General features: G+C 38.9%; 1 protein-coding gene across 11 annotated transcripts in view; it reads left to right on the forward strand.

Moving 5' to 3' along the window:
- Positions 1-18,081, forward strand: part of TCF4 (transcription factor 4) — a 360,673-nt gene that overhangs the window by 121,742 nt on the left and 220,850 nt on the right. For all 11 annotated transcript variants that reach the window (XM_066247421.1, XM_066247430.1, XM_066247422.1 and 8 more), the window contains 2 exons: positions 1,004-1,065; positions 4,465-4,561. In XM_066247421.1, coding sequence (XP_066103518.1) covers positions 1,004-1,065; positions 4,465-4,561 — 159 coding nt within the window. The remainder of the gene's footprint in view (positions 1-1,003; positions 1,066-4,464; positions 4,562-18,081) is intronic.

Consider the following 18,081-nt stretch of genomic DNA (forward strand, 5'->3'; position numbering starts at 1 on the left):
CCTGAAGCACTGACCAAGCTTTTAGCCATTGGTCAGCATGGGGACTTTGTTGCTACTGAGTTTAAAAGAATTCCAACTTCCCATAGTTCCTGTAGGTCTCTTCACCATCGTTTTATCAGAATCAACTTTGATAACTTTAATTTCCGTATCTCAATGTCCAGCTTAAGAATTGTTGACCAAGTAACCAAATCTATTTAAAAAATTAAAAGACTGGCCCTGGCCAGGTAGCTCAGTTGGTCTGAGATCGTCCCACATGCTGAGTTGCGAGTCCATCCCAGTCAGGACACACACAAGAATCATGATGGCATGAATGTGTGGATAACCTAGCGATGTTTCTCTCTCTCTTTCTCTCTCTCTCTCTCTCTCTCTCTCTCTCTCTCTCTTCCTCTCTAAATTTCACTGTAAAAAATTAAAAAATACTACAACACCGAGACAGTGTTGTCTTAACTTAAAAAACAAAATTCTGATATCCAGGTGGTGTTCTGGTAGAAATAGACGATCAGGTTCTTTCTTGTCTCGTGTGTTTTGTTGCCTGTGTATTGTCTGGTATGACAGGGCTCGGCTAGAGAACAACGTTTTCAAGAGCATTATGGTGTGGATGTTGCTGCTGCTAGTATGACTATTTACCTGAATTTAACTTACTTTTTTGTTTCTGTATTAAGGTTGTGTTAGTGTATTATTACACTTATTTTGTATAAAAGATTTAAATAAAAATTTTGAGTGCTCTTTCATGTCTGTGAAAGTTGAGGCTGGGAAGCACTGGAAGATGGGAGTAATCTTCATGTTCACACCTCTGGCTCCTGAGGGTCCGGTTCATTTTGCTGTGAATTTAAATGAGTTAATTTAAGTAGATGGGTCAGAAGCCATTATCATCGTGGTAGCCTGTGCTTGATTCTTAATTAAAGGCAACAGGAGATTAATTTGAAACATTAATTTAAAAGTGCATATGCAAAAAGAAAGAATTATTGCAAGAAAGCCTAAAGAACTTTTCTCTTGTCCCCAGATGTAGAAGACAGAAGTAGCTCAGGGTCCTGGGGGAATGGAGGACATCCAAGCCCGTCCAGGGTAAGTATGTCTAATCTTTTTTCCCACATCCAGATGTCCCACGTATGTAAATTGACAAACGGAAGGTGAGTTTCTCCAAGCACACACACAACAGCACAGACATATAGGTACTCTAAGTTTAATGAGGATCAGTTTGTGTTTGGATTTTTTTTAAATTCTCTTACTGGATGCTATTATTGGATTTGACACCTGTTCCACTTCTGCTAACCAGAAGAAAAATCCTTCGTTAAATATTTGGTCTTACCTTGCCAGTTATTAATATAGTATTAGAGGACTTTGTGTGTGTCTGTGTGTGTGTGTGTGTGTGGATAACACCACTTTGGAAAAAATCCTAGTATCCCTGTAATATATTGGTGTAAATAGACTGCTGAATAACTCTGAAGACATAGTATGCAGTTCTAGCCTATCAATATCATCTACAGTAAATCTATGTTGATTTCATTTTGTAAACGTTATTATTCCATCAGTAGTGCCTTTAGTCACCAGTGGGGTTCATTCATTTATTTGGTCTCAGATTTTTGCTACTCTTTTTCATTGTTTTCCTCCAGGATTTGGTTGTGAAGTTGGATGTAATGGGAAGGCCATGAACTGGGGTGGAGAGAGGTGGTTGGGCAGTATGTGTTTTTGTGTGAATTTGATTCTGGACATGTCATTTCTCCTCTTTGGTCTTCATTTTCCTGATTTATAAAATGAAGAAGCAGACTGAGAGGATCTTTTATGTTCCCTTCAACTTAAATAGATATGACTTGATATATAATCCGTCTTCAGTTGATTCCTTTTTAGGCCCTCTAAAATTCATGTCAGCTTTTATAATGTACATATAATGCCCCAAATTAAAAATAGACTTAGAGCACATAGCTGAAGAAATATCTGCACCTCCCCCAGCCAGCTGTATAGACGAAGCATTCTGTAGGGAGGGTAACATTTTACTCTTAAGTATTCACATAAATTCGGGAAAGGGAGAGAGGTCTCTGTTTTGGCATAAGAGGTGGGGAAGGTAGGTATTCATGCTATCAAAATGAGGACATTGCAGCACGCCGTAGTTGTTACCCATTTCCACCCGTCTGTTGGCCTTGAGGTTCTCACTCTAGTCTTCAGGGTACAGCAGGATCTCTAAGCTTACCAGTAACTTTGTTGAGCTCTTGTACCAGCTGTCGAGTTTGACATTCTAATGCATTATATGGATGGGTTGAGGAAATCTTTCCTCCTCCTCATGTTACAGTCTGCACTTGCAAAAATAAATCCATCCCCCTTGACAGCAAGTGTAGAAGATGATAGCACTTCCCTCTCTTGTTTAGTTCATCAGACTGCTTAATTTCTTATGATTCCTCAGTTTAACACATATAGTACTTGTAATTATATTTCTGAGTATGAATAAGGCTCATTTAAGAACATTCCGACTTTTATTCCATGTTCATGAACTGTTCTGCCACTTTTTTTTTCAGGGAATATGTCCGTGTAAAATTTGAATCAATATTTTGCAATTTATATTTCCTAAACCCAGGGAGTTGGCATGAGACAGATCGTTGTGGCTGACTTGTACCCGTACAACCTAAGCCTCTCTTCTCTCATCTTAGAAGCTACCTTGCAGTATTGTGCTGAGGTTTAAATTCGATAATGTATTCTAAGCTTTTAGAATATACTTTAGGGTGGATTCACTTAATAATAATTAGTATTATGTAATGCTTGGTATTGAATCAGGGAGTGTAAGACCGTGCTAAGCATGTGACATCTTTCTGTACACTGACATATTGACAGCATCAGATTATGGCATCATTCAGCTTAATTTTTATAAATGAGGAAAGATGATTAAAAATGGGCTTGTTTGGAACTTTAAGGGTTCCAGTTATTCTCTGGTGAGTTGGTGTGCATTTTCATTTTTCATATAGCATCCATCTTTGTGTGGGCAGATTCTGCCCTTTGGCTAACATGCCAACTGACACCTCTGAGTAAATTTGACTTAGTCTTTATGGGCAGTGCAACCAGCTGAGCAGAATGACTTTTTTTTTTTTTTTTGGTTGTTTAACTCACCGTAATTTAGACAGAAATTTAAACCATATTACACATATGATTTTCTTACCTATATGTTGTCAATTCCTCCATGAAAAGTGGGATTTTAGAAACATTATTTTAAGTTTAAATTCCCATTAAAACAACAATGAGTTAATCATAATAATGACAAAATTAATGTCTACTTTAAAACTATTTTTTTTGTGTCACACTTTGTCCAAATCCAGAAGTACTAGTTTATACTGAAGATGTGATGTTCCTTCATAGTTATATTGTAATAATTTTAACATTATGTGTTAATTACTGATGGAATGATCCAATTATCTTACAACCGCAATAACAACTAAAACAAAACATTGAAATTTCAATGTCATAAAAACCAAATGTTGCTCTTTTGAAGGCTCTATCTTGGTCTTCCAAAAGCTGTTCATTATAGGCTATGGGTGATTTTCTCTTATAGTACAACCTTCTATTTAAAAAAATGAATAATGTTGTCTGACGGGGTTGCACAGTGGCTAGAGCACTGTCCTGGCACACCAAGGTGCAGGTTTGATCCCTGGTTAGCACACATATGAGAGACAATCAGTGAGTGCACAAGTAAATGGAACAATTAAGTGGATCAGTGAGTTGATCCTTCTCTCTCCTCCCACCACTCTCTCTCAAATCAGTGGAAAAAAATTTTTTTAAATGTGGGCTTAGCTAAATAATAATTTCTAATACGTGTGTGTGTGTGTGTGTGTGTGTGTGTGTGTGTGACGGAGGCAGAGAGGAGGGACAGACAGGGATCAACAGACAGGAAGGGAGAGAGATGAGAAGCATCAATTCTTTGTTGCAGCACCTTAGTTGTTCACTGATTGCTTTCTCATATGTGCCCTGACCCGGGGGGGGGGGGGCTCTAGCAGACCAAGAGACCAAGTAACCCCTTGCTCAAGCCAGCGACCTTGGGCTCAAGCTGGTGAGCCTTGCTCAAACCAGATGAGCCCACGCTCAAGCTGGCAACCTTGGGATTTCGAACCTGGGTCCTCTGCGTCCCAGTCTGACACTATCCACTGTGCCACCGCCTGGTTAGGCAAAAATATATATTATGTCAAGTGTTTTACAAACATTATTTCATTTAATCATGTCAACAACTTCCTGCAAGTTGGGTTGATTATTATTATTGCATAGATTTCACAGCAGTTATGAGAAAAAATTAAACTCTGCAGACTCTAAAGCCCTCTCTTAACCACTGTACCTGTGAAGGTGCAGCTTCCTTCTAATGAGCTTCCTGGATCAGACTGGTGGACGCTAGTTTCTTTGGATCAGAGAATTCTTAATAGTGGGGGCATAGTTATGTGCTGATTATTTTTTTCATGTAAAAGTAGAACTTATGATATTTTTTATTTACAGAACTATGGAGATGGGACGCCCTATGACCACATGACCAGCAGGGATCTTGGGTCACATGACAATCTCTCTCCACCTTTTGTCAATTCCAGAATACAAAGTAAGATGAATTTTAAATTAATATGATTTTTAAAAATGAATATATTCTGCCATGGAAGGGAGAACACAAGCCCAGACGGATGTTATGTTTTGAGGAAGTTGGATTTTTAGTCAGTTCTCTATAGTAATTTTAAATTGTAGAAAAATATTGATAGTTTATGCTTGGTAATAATGCATAAGGAACTAAGTTCCACAGCCATGTGGGATTACAGAATTTCATTGAATCTACATGGAAATTTTGTCTCCCATAGACACAAAGCACTTATCACAATTTCAGTGTTGCAGCAATAGTTTCCTAAGTAAAGGTTGACGAAATCAAAGTAGTGAATTTTAAAATTAAAATATCTTTGGGTTTGCCAGTGAATTTTTATAATGGAGGTTATGGAAACCCTTTTAATAATAGATACAGTGTGCTTGGTAGGTTTATTGTGCTGAAGTCATAGTCATGTTTTCAAGTTGAATTGTAAGATCTGGTTGTTTGTTTATCAAGGGGTGAACCTCAGTGCTAGTAGTCTAGGGAGTGATGTTCAACAGGTGCGCCGCAAGAATTTTTAAAGCATGCAGTACCTATTTAGTCAGGGGCACTGACTGCTTTCCGCTTGGATTGTGAAAGAAAAATGTGACAATAGCCAACACAACAATGGCCATTTGGTATGAATGTATCAAAATTGTACCTACTTTTTTTTTTTTTTTGGTCGGGTCTACAAAAAATATCTTTTGTGCTACAGAATTTTAGTGATTAGTTTCTGTGTCCCGCAAAATGAAAAAGGTTGAAAATCTCTGGCTCAGACAGTCGTCATCCTCCCTCCCTGGGGGTGAGCTCTGTGTAGTTTGAGACAGTCTTCGAGTTTACTGCCTGCTCTTTCTACTGGTGTCCTTAGCCTAGTCTTCTGCTTTGACTACCCGGTAGGATGTTTGTTTAACAGCAGTAACCTAAGCAATGAAAAGATAACTCATAGTGTTTTAAAAGATCTCAATATCTGGTTACTTTACTTTTGACTGAAAAAAATAATGATTGATCTAGTAAATCTGCATTTTTAACAATATTAGTAAATCTCTCAACTTGCCCAAATTTTATTGAGAATCCATCAATAGCTGACGTTAAATTTCTCAGCGTAAGCTGTTGGACCACACTCCAGGGAAACACACAGCCATGATTACATCATTCTGAAACTGTAATTGCAAATGCTTTTAAAGAATGTCCCAATTTTTAAGCCTTGGAACTATACTTGTTATTTAAGGCATAGATAGTCTTTGAATCTCAGTCTTCTCCCCCCCCAAATCACCAGTAAATCCGTCTAAAGAACTTTAGATAATTTAACATAAAATAGATATAGCAGAGAAATACTAGCAATGTATTTTTAATGGGTAATACCATATGTTGTACCCTTGTGTCATCCCAACTTCGGGAATCACAAAGTTGTCTTTGATCATAGCTTGTTCTTATATTTGTGCCTTTTATTTTTTTTTACCTTAAAATGTTAATTTCATATCTGTTTTAACTTTGTAGCTAAAACAAAAATTCCAATTTTTCATCAGTTTCCATTAGGAAGGTACAGATTTCCTCTGTTTAGGATATACAGATACAGAAGACTAGATGTATTTATCAACTTAAAATTTAAAGAAAACTTTAGACTCTTCAGTGGCAGTAGTAATAATTTTCATTTCTGATGCCACTGCTTCTCTATTCGTCTTCATCCAACTTCATAGAATAGAACAATTAATTTGAAAATAAAAATCTTGAGAAGCAGCACCTAAAGAGTGTAGTAAATAACTTCCTTAGTAGATTCTAAAACTATCCCCTGATGAGATAAAGTATTTAAATAAAATAAATTACTACTTATTTAGAATTTCATGTAATATACACTTAAAAACGTTTCCCTAAAGAACAGCTTGATAAGTTCATATTACAGAATACACCAAGCAATACAATGATAGTAAATAATTGTTGTTCCTGTATCCTTATGGGCAGCAGTTTTACCAGTGTTTACCATTTTTCAATCCAAATAATATTTAACATATAAGTGGATGAGAGTCTAGAGCTAGAGGGGAAAGAGTTCTTTTCACTTAGTTGTTAAGCTAAAAGTCGATGTCAGCTGTGTTCTTTTATCCCGTCTGCCCTCCTTCCCATTAAACTCTTAAATATGGAGGCCAAGACAGTCTCCTGCATTGTGATAGGAAACACTACTATGTCCGGAGTCTCCCACCCACTGTTCTCAATGAAAGGACTTCTCTGTTAGATAAGCTGTCTGGTCTGAAACATGGCTCTTTATTGTTTACAAACTGCTACATTTTCCACCTCAAGCAGATTTTTGCACAGAAAAGAATTGTGCTTGGGCTAAATGGTTTATCTGACATTAACGGTGCAGTGTCAGACTGGGGTCAGGGAAGTTGCCCTCAGAGCAAGAGGGCATGGTGCAGTGTGCAAAGAAGGAAAAAGGGAGAAAAAAAGACATTTAAACAACTATGAAATACCTTGCATTTTTAGTCTGGAGAAGAATTTAAAAAAATATTTTTAGAGAACTGACTACGATGCAGCAGCATTAAAAAGCCTTCCCACCCTTATAATTTCTCACATCCCAAACGCCTTCTTGATTGGCTTGAGTATCTCAGGGCTAGATTTGGGAACAAAGATTCTCATTGATTTTGCTCAAGCTGCTGTTTATTAAAATGAAACCACTTTTGAGATGAGCGATGCTTGGTATTGTGTTGTATCTTTACAAAGACAAGATAGGACATTTTCAAGAAATTAAAGACAACCAGTTTAAAAGGGCGACAAATTGGAGAACAATTTGAACTCAGAATATATGGTATATTCTAAACTGTTCTTTGTGTCCAAATCCATATTCTGTGTTAAGATCTTTGCAAAAGTTCTCATTCTACCAAAAGGAGGTATTAGACCTTAATGTAAGTTTTTGATAATATTCCAGTATTCATTCTCAGCATATTTAGTTGTCATTAATTATAAAGGTTTTTTTTATGTGTCAAAGACTTAATTCTACTATGATGTCATATAAGGGTAAAAACTATAGCATCAGAAATAAATCAGCCACTTTATTGGACCAGATTCTCTATTGCCAAATCAATCAAGCCTGTAACTGAATTAGGCGTCTGCTACAGAAATAACTGACACTAATTTTATGGGAAAGAATTATTAACTGCAGATGACCTAATTTTTTTTTTTTTTGAGTAAACTTTACTTAGTGAGATTTAGTTTATTACAAGAAAAGAAAAAAGTAATAAAATACACCACTCTCCTTTAGGGATGAGTTAATATTGTATATTTTGTTCTTTATGGCAGTACACTATTTTGGAGAAATGATGCAGGCGTTGCTAACATTCACTCATAAACTTTTATGCTAGTAAAACCTTTTATTATAATTTTGAACTTTGTGATTTCACATGAATAATTTTGCATAAATGTCACCGTTTTTGTAATATAATACTTACATTTGGCACCAAAATAACACTCAATTTATTTGTGTATCTTATTTATGAAAAATGAGTTATAATTTATAAGACTAATAGAGTGGTTCCATTAATATACTTTTAGAAATAAGCTTTCATATCTGAACATAGTACCCTGTTTGATAGTTTATGAATCCCTAAACTAAAAATAAACAAATAAACCCCCAAACGCTTGAACAAGCACGTGCACACTCTTATTATGTGAGCAGAATTATTGATGTTTCCTGGCTTATAAGGCTGCGCTACTCTTTCCAAGCTGTCTGCAAGTTGCCATACAAAGTTTGGGAAGTTGATATTATCGACATCCTTTAAAGAAGAACATAATCAAAGTAGACAAAGCAGCAAGCCCCTAAATTTGTTTTCTGTTGTTGTTTTCTTTTTAAAATAAGTGTGCACGGCTTTCTGTTTTTCTTTTGGTGTGGGGAAGTCGGGAGGAATTGAGAGATAAAGACCAACTCACAGCGCTGACTGCCTGCATTGACCATTGATGTGCTCTTTTCCTTGACATATCCTGCGTCCTCACTCACTGCTTTCATTGGGTTATTTTGCATTTTACTTGCTTACAGTTGTGTCCTGTTTTGTACTGAAGAGAAAGCAAATCACTTCTTCTTTGTGACTCCCTGTGATTATTAATGATAATGTACAGTAGTACGCTGGATCTTTTGGCCACTTGTTTGCTGCAGTTTTAAACAGTTTGATTAAACCTGTATAGGTGGTCAGTGGGTGGCTTTCAGAATATGCTAATAGGACAGAGAAGCCATGGGTCTGAATCTTGTTTTGAAGAAGATTATATGCTATGGAATAGTTTGAAATTCCTGGCAAGAAGTATATACTGGGAATATGGATTTCTTAAACTTTACTGTCTTTTTGCCAAGCATTAAACTTTTGCAGGTAATTGTCCAAATATTTTTACAGTGGGATACAATGTATTTTCCAGCTAAAACTTTTTGATCCAAAGAAGGATCTAAGGATGCATTTTCCTTCTATTGTTCCAGAGCCGTAATTGAAAACCAGATTGTTTGAGTGAGCAAATTGCCAATAAGATTATAGACAGCATTTGGTAACTGCAGGATGTGGAAAGTGATACTTTGTACGGTTGGGTGCAGCTTACTTCAACATCAGCTGCTGTGTTTTTTACAGATCCCTTTGTGAATGGGTCAGTTTCCTTATTGTGGTATTTGGTTCTAGTCCCATTAATGGTACTCGACCACTGCACTAAATAATTTCCCAGCACAGAGTCACTGGTTTCCAAACTAGCTCAGTGGAACATTTTACTGCAGGAATAGATCAAGGTTTCAGGCATAACTGAAGAAAGCTGCTGGCTTATAGGATGACCTTTGAATCTCATCTGGGTTAGTGGTTGATATTTTGATTTGGTTACTGTGGTCATATTGTGACAGCTGCTAGCTCATTATAATTCGGTTCCCCTGCTCCGTTTGCCTCTCAGGAATATTTAGGTTTGTATTACTTCAAAGTGTTTATGGCTACCCTGAGTTTAGCCCAGTATAAAGGTGAAGTGTTGTGAGCTCTTTCAAATCCCAGCGGCAGAGGCTAGTGGCACAGTCTTCTTGTAAAACGGCAAGTGTGAGTAGATGCTAATACAGGGAGCTTTTCTTTTCACTGGAAAACTGGAAATACCCAATGAAGAGGCTCTTACTAGGAAACCTGTTTTGAAAGCCTTACCCTCCAAAGGTAAAGAATGACCTCAAAGAAACATAGTTTTTTTAAAGCATGCGTAAGATTTAACTTGACCTCTTGGTCAGATGTTATTTTTTCTTCCATGCAGGAATGTAAATATTGAAAAAGAAAACGAACAAAACTGTTCAGTAAAGGCAATTATTTGATGCTTGAAAGAGCCAGAGGTCAAATAATATTTGAGTAACTTTATGAAAATGGAATCGTGACTATGGATGTCAGGTCTAGAAATTTCAGTTCCCTTTTAAAGTGTTCTGAAGTTAGAGAGTGATACCGAGCGTGCCCAGGGTCATTAGTGAAGGGATGTCTCTGTGCATTTTCACTGTCTTCTTTTTAATGACGCTTTTTTAGCTCGAGGTTATCTTGCTGTCGGCTGTTATCTGTTGGACCGATAATGTGGTAACAAGCAATTTCTGAGAGAAGAAATGTTTAATAGTGGTCTTATTTGTTAATTGTTTTTTTGTTTGGGAGTTTTGTTATTTTTAATATGTTAAATTTAAACTGTATTCCCCAAATATTAACAAATAAGACTAGTTTCAGTGTCATGTTGAGTGAATTTATAAATCCTGGTGTTGAGCGCAGTCTGGGACTCAGAGCGGACTTCCATTCTCTGCTGCTACCTCGCCTCAGCTATTTCTCACATCCTTAAAGCGAGTGGGTAGACCTTTAGATAATCTCTGAGGTTTTTTCTTATCTAATGGTTCATTGATCTTTTACGTGTGCCCTTTTCTGTTTATACTGTATTTTATCTTTAGAGATATTTGTCATTCTTTCTAATTCATTCATCTCTATTATATGATACCTTCAAGTAATTTTGTTCGTGGTATGTTTTCCAAATGTAATTTTTAAAGCCTGGTTCAAGTGGGTGTTTCTTCTCTCCCTTAACTTATTCTAAATCTATAGTTAAGAGATTGACTTGGTTGAGGGTAAAATAATAACCTGTTAAGTTGCATCACCAGGATAGAAGTGTTATACATGGACCAGTGTTTGGCACAGAGCTGTAGGGTCTTAATAAATGGTTGCTGAGTGGTTTCGTTTGTGAATATATCAGGGAATTAGGTATGCACAGTTTAAACCCTAAATGAAAAGCCCATAAAGTCAGGCCTGCATGTTACTGTATCAGGAAGAAAACCTCAGATCAGAGCCAGTCACAATAGAAATTTATTCTATGGTGCTGTATCCTTGACTGTACAAAATACACTGCTCACAAAAATTAGGGGATATTTTATCGCTTCATATTCATTTTGAAATATCCCCTAATTTTTGCAAGCAGTATATTTTCCTAATGCCAGAAAACATACTACTATATATTACTGTGTGGTAGACTTCAGTTTTCAATAAACAACCACAGCTTCTTTTATTTATAAAAGGAAATAAGTAAAATTGATATTTTTAGAAAGGTTACTGAAAACAGTTATGTTTTTCGGTATTCAGATAAGATAACTTATTTCCTCTTGTCCAGTCAAAGACCATTTCTGCGCCTCTCTTGTGGGCTTCCTTCCCGTTTGGCTGCCTACTCTAGGGCACAGCATAATTAATGCTGTGATGAGCAAACACATCTATGGTCAAACTAGATGGACTAAACCAGGATTTATTTTTATTTTTATTTTTTTCATTTTTCTGAAGCTGGAAACAGGGAGAGACAGTCAGACAGACTCCCGCATGCGCCCGACCGGGATCCACCCGGCACGCCCACCATGGGGCGACATTCTGCCCACCAGGGGGCGATGCTCTGCCCATCCTGGGCGTCGCCATGTTGCGACCAGAGCCACTCTAGCGCCTGAGGCAGAGGCCACAGAGCCATCCCCAGCGCCCGGGCCATCTTTGCTCCAATGGAGCCTTGGCTGCAGGAGGGGAAGAGAGAGACAGAGAGGAAAGCGCGGCGGAGGGGTGGAGAAGCAAATGGGCGCTTCTCCTGTGTGCCCTGGCCGGGAATCGAACCCGGGTCCTCTGCACGCCAGGCCGACGCTCTACTGCTGAGCCAACCGGCCAGGGCCCTAAACCAGGATTTATAAAATTTAGAAGGACTGATACCAGAAAAAAGTTACTTGAAATTATACTTAACAGAAATGTATAGATCTAAATACCAGAAGTTTTCTCACATGGAAACATATTGACCTTAAGAAAATAAACCGTTTAGAGTCGAGTAAAAGTAAAAAGCAGTTTGTATCAGGTAGGAATGCTTTTGCTTTGAAGTAGTGGAAAATGTGGTGAGTGGTGGCTTAAAAGTAATTTTTAAGTATTGATTACAGAGAGAGAGAAAAGAAGGGGGAGAAAGAGAAGAAGAGAAAGATTTATTGTTCCACTTATTTAGGTATTAATTGATTGTTTCTTGCATGTGCTCTGATTGGGTATTGAACCTGCAACCTTGGTGTATCGGGATGACGCTCTAACCAACTGACCTACCCAGCCAGGGCCAATAATAATTGTTCTCATGCTAGAAGTCTGGTGGTAGGCCTCTCCTAGAGTTGGTGTGCAGCCCAGCGATGCCATGGCAGGTATCTCTGTGATTCTTTTGTCCTTTTCCTTATTGTCTCAGGATGACTGCCACAGCTTCAGGGGTCAGGTATGGGTCTGATGTAGACAGAAGCAGGGAAAGGTGAGCCCACAGTATGCCTTCCCTGCCCGTCTATGTCCCTGGCTGTCTCCAGCTGCAAAGGTAGGCATGGTGGTGAGGAAGTACAGCTTCTCCGGCCAAACCAGTGCAGAGAGACAAGCAAACGTGAGCAGACTTACCAGGCTTAGCGATTTACAGGGTTTACCTAGTTTCTTCTAAGTGAAAAGTATATCATTTTCAACTTAACAGTTTTAAAAATTAACAAGGCTCAAACTTTCATGTAATTAGCAAAGTATAAAAATGGGTTGCAGCTCTAAAGTCTGGTCAGCTAATTAGAGAGAAAGACAAAAATCATGGAGTGGACAAAAAGGTGTTGAAATGAGGAATAAAGAGAAAGTACAAGCATGGGGTCACGCACGGACAGAGGGTCTGAGGCATGCTGTTCACACTTCACCTTCAGGGCCTGTGCCTTCGTTGTCATCATCCTTCGAGCAAGGCAGCAGTAGCCAAAGTCAGTCTCTCAGCATCCGAATTTAGAGCCTTCACTTTTAGGTCTCCGGCTTGAATTCTGGCCATGCTGTCCCAAACACTGTGGGCAGCAGGCCCCCAGATCCAGCCAACAGCCCTTACCCCAGGCCCTTCGGTGGTCTTCGGCATCGCCTCAGGTCAGGGCCCACTCCATGGTCTCTGGCTGCAGCCCTTCAGGGCAGGACTGGAGCAGCAGAGTCCCAGGATGTATCACTACAAGTGACAGACCGATTGTTCCCTTGTGTCACTCGCTGCCAAATAGTGTCCTGGGAACTTATCTCCAACAACCTGCCATGTTCCAATGCACTACACAAGGATGCCCACTGCTGGGGCAGAGAAGGCCTCTATTTTTTTTTTTTTTTTTTTTTTTGCATTTTTCCAGTGAGAAGCGGGATGGGTGAGAGTTGGGGGGAGAGGCAGACAGACTCCCACATGTGCCCGACCGGGATCCACCCAGCATGCCCACCAGGGTGCCATACTCTGCCCATCTGAGGCTTTGCTCCATTGCAACCAGAGCCATTCCACACCTGAGGCAGAGGCCATGGAGCCATCCTCAGTACCCAGGGCCAACTTTGCTCCAATGGAGCCTTGGCTGCGGGAGGGGAAGAGAGAGGGAGAGAGAGAGGGAGGGAGGGGGGAAGGGTGGAGAAGCAGATGAGCACTTCTCCTGTGTGCTTGACTTCCACATGCTGGGTATCGATGCTCTACTGCTGAGCCGACCAGCCAGGGCTAAGGCCTCTATTTTATTTTAATATGTACACAAGTGTATTTGTTGTTCCTTAATGTGGAGGGCTAGGTGAAGCCAAAAAACGACATTTAATTTTAGTCAACATGCCAAGACTGTATGATATAGCAGTGAGAGCTGGACTCAACGTTTGTCTAGAAGTTCCCACCTCTGCTGAACGCAGCCATGGCATAAATCAGGCCAGTGAGCACACAGAAAGGGAAGGGCCATCGATCACTAAAGTTAAGCTGACTGTGAAACAGACAGTGCTGTTTTTCTTTAATAGTGAAGTTTTTCTCTTAAGTTTTTCACTGGAACAGTGGTTTCTTTGAATTTTGCATAGTTTGACACTTAAAATGTTCTATGATAGCATAAAGCAGTGAACAACATTCTTGACGAGATCCTTAGGCAGGGATTAGGCACAGTATTGCTCCAACTCATTGTCCCTCAGCTCCAGGAGAAGCATCAGTGCAGCTACAAGGTCCATGAAAGTGCGCCTGCCTTCAGTGCTGTAGTGATTGACCTTCAGTACAAATAAGCCTGGTTTTTTTGCTCACATTTTAGCATGCATGATGACCAAAGGAGCAGGGAAACTCAGTTTTAAACACTTCAAATCCCGAGAGGCATCATGGAATAAAGGACTAAGCTAGTGGTCCCTGGGGTCTTAGATTTGACTCTTCCACCTCATGGTGATTGGGACTTCGGATTAATTTCTCACAAAGCCCAACTTTCCGTTTCTAAGGATATCTGCCACGCATTCTCCCCACAGTCGTGTGAGCAGGGTGATAAAGTGGTAGACATGGAACTAACTGCCCTGTGACTGTTACCTTGTGGAACTGCACAGCTACACGTGGGCCCTCTGTCACTTTAGTCTGTAATTAATGAAAAGGGATTTGGGTATATGGCAGTTTTAAAACACCTTATTTTCTAATGAAATGGAAACAGAAGGTAAGAACAGGTGGAGATAGTATAGAATATTCAGTTCTCTAAACATTGAGACCAAAAACGGAAAGCTTTCTTTTTCAGCCAAAACAGTAATCCTATAAAATAAGTACCTCTTTAGCGACAACTATGTTGAATTCAAATGTGCCCCTTTGTGAAATATTTTCCTCCAGTCATTTCTCTCTCCAACTCAGATGTTCTCAAGTTTCCTTGTTTGACATGGCTAAAAGCACCTCGGAGTGGTGTTCGAGTGGCGATACTAAGAGGTACGCTGACAAGCTGAGATTTTTCTGCCTGCATTGTAGTTCTTCTGCATAACAGAGTAAACCCATAGGTAGGATGCTTTACATCAAGTAGGTACTATTACACACACCTTCCAGTTTTCAGGAAGGTGTCGGAGACAGTCTTTCATTTCAGTTCATTCTTCTCCAGGGGAGGCTGGCATAGAACATTACCGATGTATGGTTTTTTTGGTTTTTTTTATTCCCTTCACTCCCAAGGATTTCCAAGTCTTTCCTAAGTAACTGTGTATTATTTTTGAGTAGAAAGAGGAATTTAGTGGCTCTCTTTTTATTTCCTTTTGTGGAATATCAGGCCTGTTGACCAACAGTTGCAGAATATATGGAGCATTGATTAGGGGTAAACTTATTTCTAAACACTTAATATTAGAGCCTAACCGGCTTTCATTTTAATGATTGTTTATTAATCACTCCTCAGTTCCTTGACACATTTATTAATAAGAAATACTGTAAGGTAGCTTCCCTTTAAATTGGTGTAAAACTATAGCTGCTTATTTTATGTTTAAAATAAAATATTTAAAGCTAATAGGTTGGAAATCCCACGAAAGCCCTAATGGGGGGATGTGGAGGATGGAAGGATGAGCAGTCTTGGGCGTTGGGTTGACCTTGGACAGTCTTTGGTGCTGCGATGGAATTTCTCATCTGAGTAGTTGCTCTGTGTTTAAATGAAGGCACTTAAATTCAGTTACTGTCAATTATTAATTCATTTACTTTTATTGTATCTGGACTGTTTTTCTGTTTATTGTGTCTGACCAGCTTGGCAAAAGTGTTATGCAAACTTGAGAATCATGTAGTGAATTTTGGCAAAATGTAGAAGTGATTAATTAAATGCACTCCCTCCTGGGCTATATTAAAGTTGAGTGAAAATAGTGTAATATCTGATAACATTTGGTAGAGAAGACAGAGACAAAAAAAGAAAGGATGAGAGAGAAAGAGACCTGTAAAAAGCTAATTTTAGAACATTCTGGTCACAAAGTATGATCTTTTAGCATTCTATTATCAGCATTGGCGTGGCTAAGTCTGAAATGACCAGGTTACTAATTGCTCCTGCATTTTTCTCACCTTGGCCTTACAAAGCAATCTGTTCTCTAAACAGCTCAGTGACCAAATCTGAATACTTCGGATGCAAGCATAAACTCTTTATGTGTAACTGATTTTACTTGATTGGGCAATACCAAATCGTGGAGGAAAATTTATTGGTGACTCTGTCTCCCTCAGAACTTTGGAGTAATTGGAAATGAGCCTAATATTCATATTTTTGGAAGCCTTAAGTTAAGCATTGATCTCTTGACAGGATCAAGTGCATACTTTATATTGCATCTTTTTTCATTGCAGGGTTTCCCTTTTCCTTGTTTATTGATCATCTCACACATATTATTTGGAAGTTGAGATGCTGCGAGCATAAATATTTAAAATATTTTGTCAGACCACTTAAGTAGCTATGGATAACCTCTGTTAGGCATCATAGGAACTAGTTCTGGGAAAGGACAGACCCCCTAAACAGTAGTGTGCTGACTAATCTTGTAGTGATCTTGGACAAGATGAATGAAAATGGCCATTTTCCCCCCGGTCTCTTTATTTCCATCACTGATGTAACTCATGGAGATGTGGTTTGGGGCGGGGGAAGGTCTCTGAAATTGTTACCTCAAAACTAAAATGTTCTAAGTACGTATATTTTTGTAATTGCGTTTTCCATTCATTGCATAGTTCTTGAATATTAAATTGAAAATAAAACAGAAGGAAGCAACCTTCCTCAGAGTCTTTTAAAGACATTTTAGTAGCTAAAGAGATTTTGCCCCATGCCCTCATGAGTTTCATTTAGTTCTGAAATAACAATTTATGACCAGTCTCTCAGCTGAGCTGACACCAGTTTAAGGGTGGGTGGGATCGGGCTCATGCCCGCTCTAGCATAAAAAGAAGCCTCCCTGTGACCTCTTTAAATTATTCTCAGAGCAGAATTAGAAGGAGAACTCTCTGTTCTGACAGTTGTAACTGAACAGTAATGCGTCTTGCAAACACTAAGGCAGCCGCTTGAGAAATGAGCTCGAACTTGCTGGTATTGCCTATAGGTAGGTGCCCTCCTTAAGTTACCCATGTTCCTCAAGGAAGAGTGTGGCGGTGGAAATAGAGTTGGTTTGCATTAACACTGGCAAGCGTACATGTGGGGAAATCTTTGCATTTGGTAGACTATTTAGCTGTTCAAGACACGGTCCGTTAGGCAAAGTACAATGGCTTTTCTGAGTGTTCTAGTTAAGGGGCAGCATGTGTAAAGTCGTGTACACACTTAGGTGGATAATTAATCATTAGTGTAGGCTTGTAAGGCTGTAATATATAAATTTCAGTACTGTTAAAATTTTATCAGAGTAGATCACCTTCCTTACAATGAAGGAGTATTTCTCCCTATATTTTCTATGGGGCTCCCGGCACTGTGAAAATCAATGACTAAGAGAGGGCAGGTTTTTATAGCAAACAGTGTTGTCCGTTGGTCATTGTGATTAGGCAACATATTTTAGCTGTCAGATTTAAATAGCATTCCCATGCAGTACTATTTGACCATAGATGATGAAACACTACTTAGAAAAAATATTTTGGCAAACTCTAGTATTTGAAGACGGTTGACTTGCCTAAGAAACTCCCACCTCCTCCCTCACATTAAGGCCCCTAAAACAATGGGACTTGTTCGTTTTATAACTTTCACGAGTACATATTTGAGGGAGAGCCTTTTCTAAAGGCTAAATTGGAAAGGGCAGAGGTTATAAGATAGAGATCTTGAGCCCAGTTTTGGGCTTGGTTGTATCTGAGCTGTTTTTATGCCTCATCTCTTAGCTGTCTTGATTTTCTAAAGAAGAGGAAGCGCTGCCCTATGGCAGTGAGAGAGAGGGCAAATTACATATTTGTGAAGGCAAAGTTGATGATTTCACTGGTTTAAACGTTTGATTGGCTTCTTGATAAATAAACTTAATGTGTTATCAGCATGTCTGCAATCATATGGCCCTCTGAATATATATATTTTTAACCATCTATATAAATTTTACTTGTACTAGGAACTATCCAAATGATAAGCTTCAACACTCAAATTAGTCTTTGGACCATTCACTCATTCATCCACCCAACAAATGCTGGTAATTGTGGAAAGTCTGTGTCCCTGGTAGGTACTAGATAATGATGTGCTACTTTTCTTGCCATCGGCGTGGCCCACAGTCTAAGGAAAGAATTAGACTGGTATCAGATAATTATAAATCAGGGCTTTGGGAAAATAATCAGTGGGTGTACAGGATGCTGTTGCATTATATATCTGGGCTACCGGC

The sequence above is a fragment of the Saccopteryx bilineata genome, chromosome 11, assembly GCF_036850765.1.
Source record: "Saccopteryx bilineata isolate mSacBil1 chromosome 11, mSacBil1_pri_phased_curated, whole genome shotgun sequence".
Classification (NCBI taxonomy): domain Eukaryota; kingdom Metazoa; phylum Chordata; class Mammalia; order Chiroptera; family Emballonuridae; genus Saccopteryx; species Saccopteryx bilineata.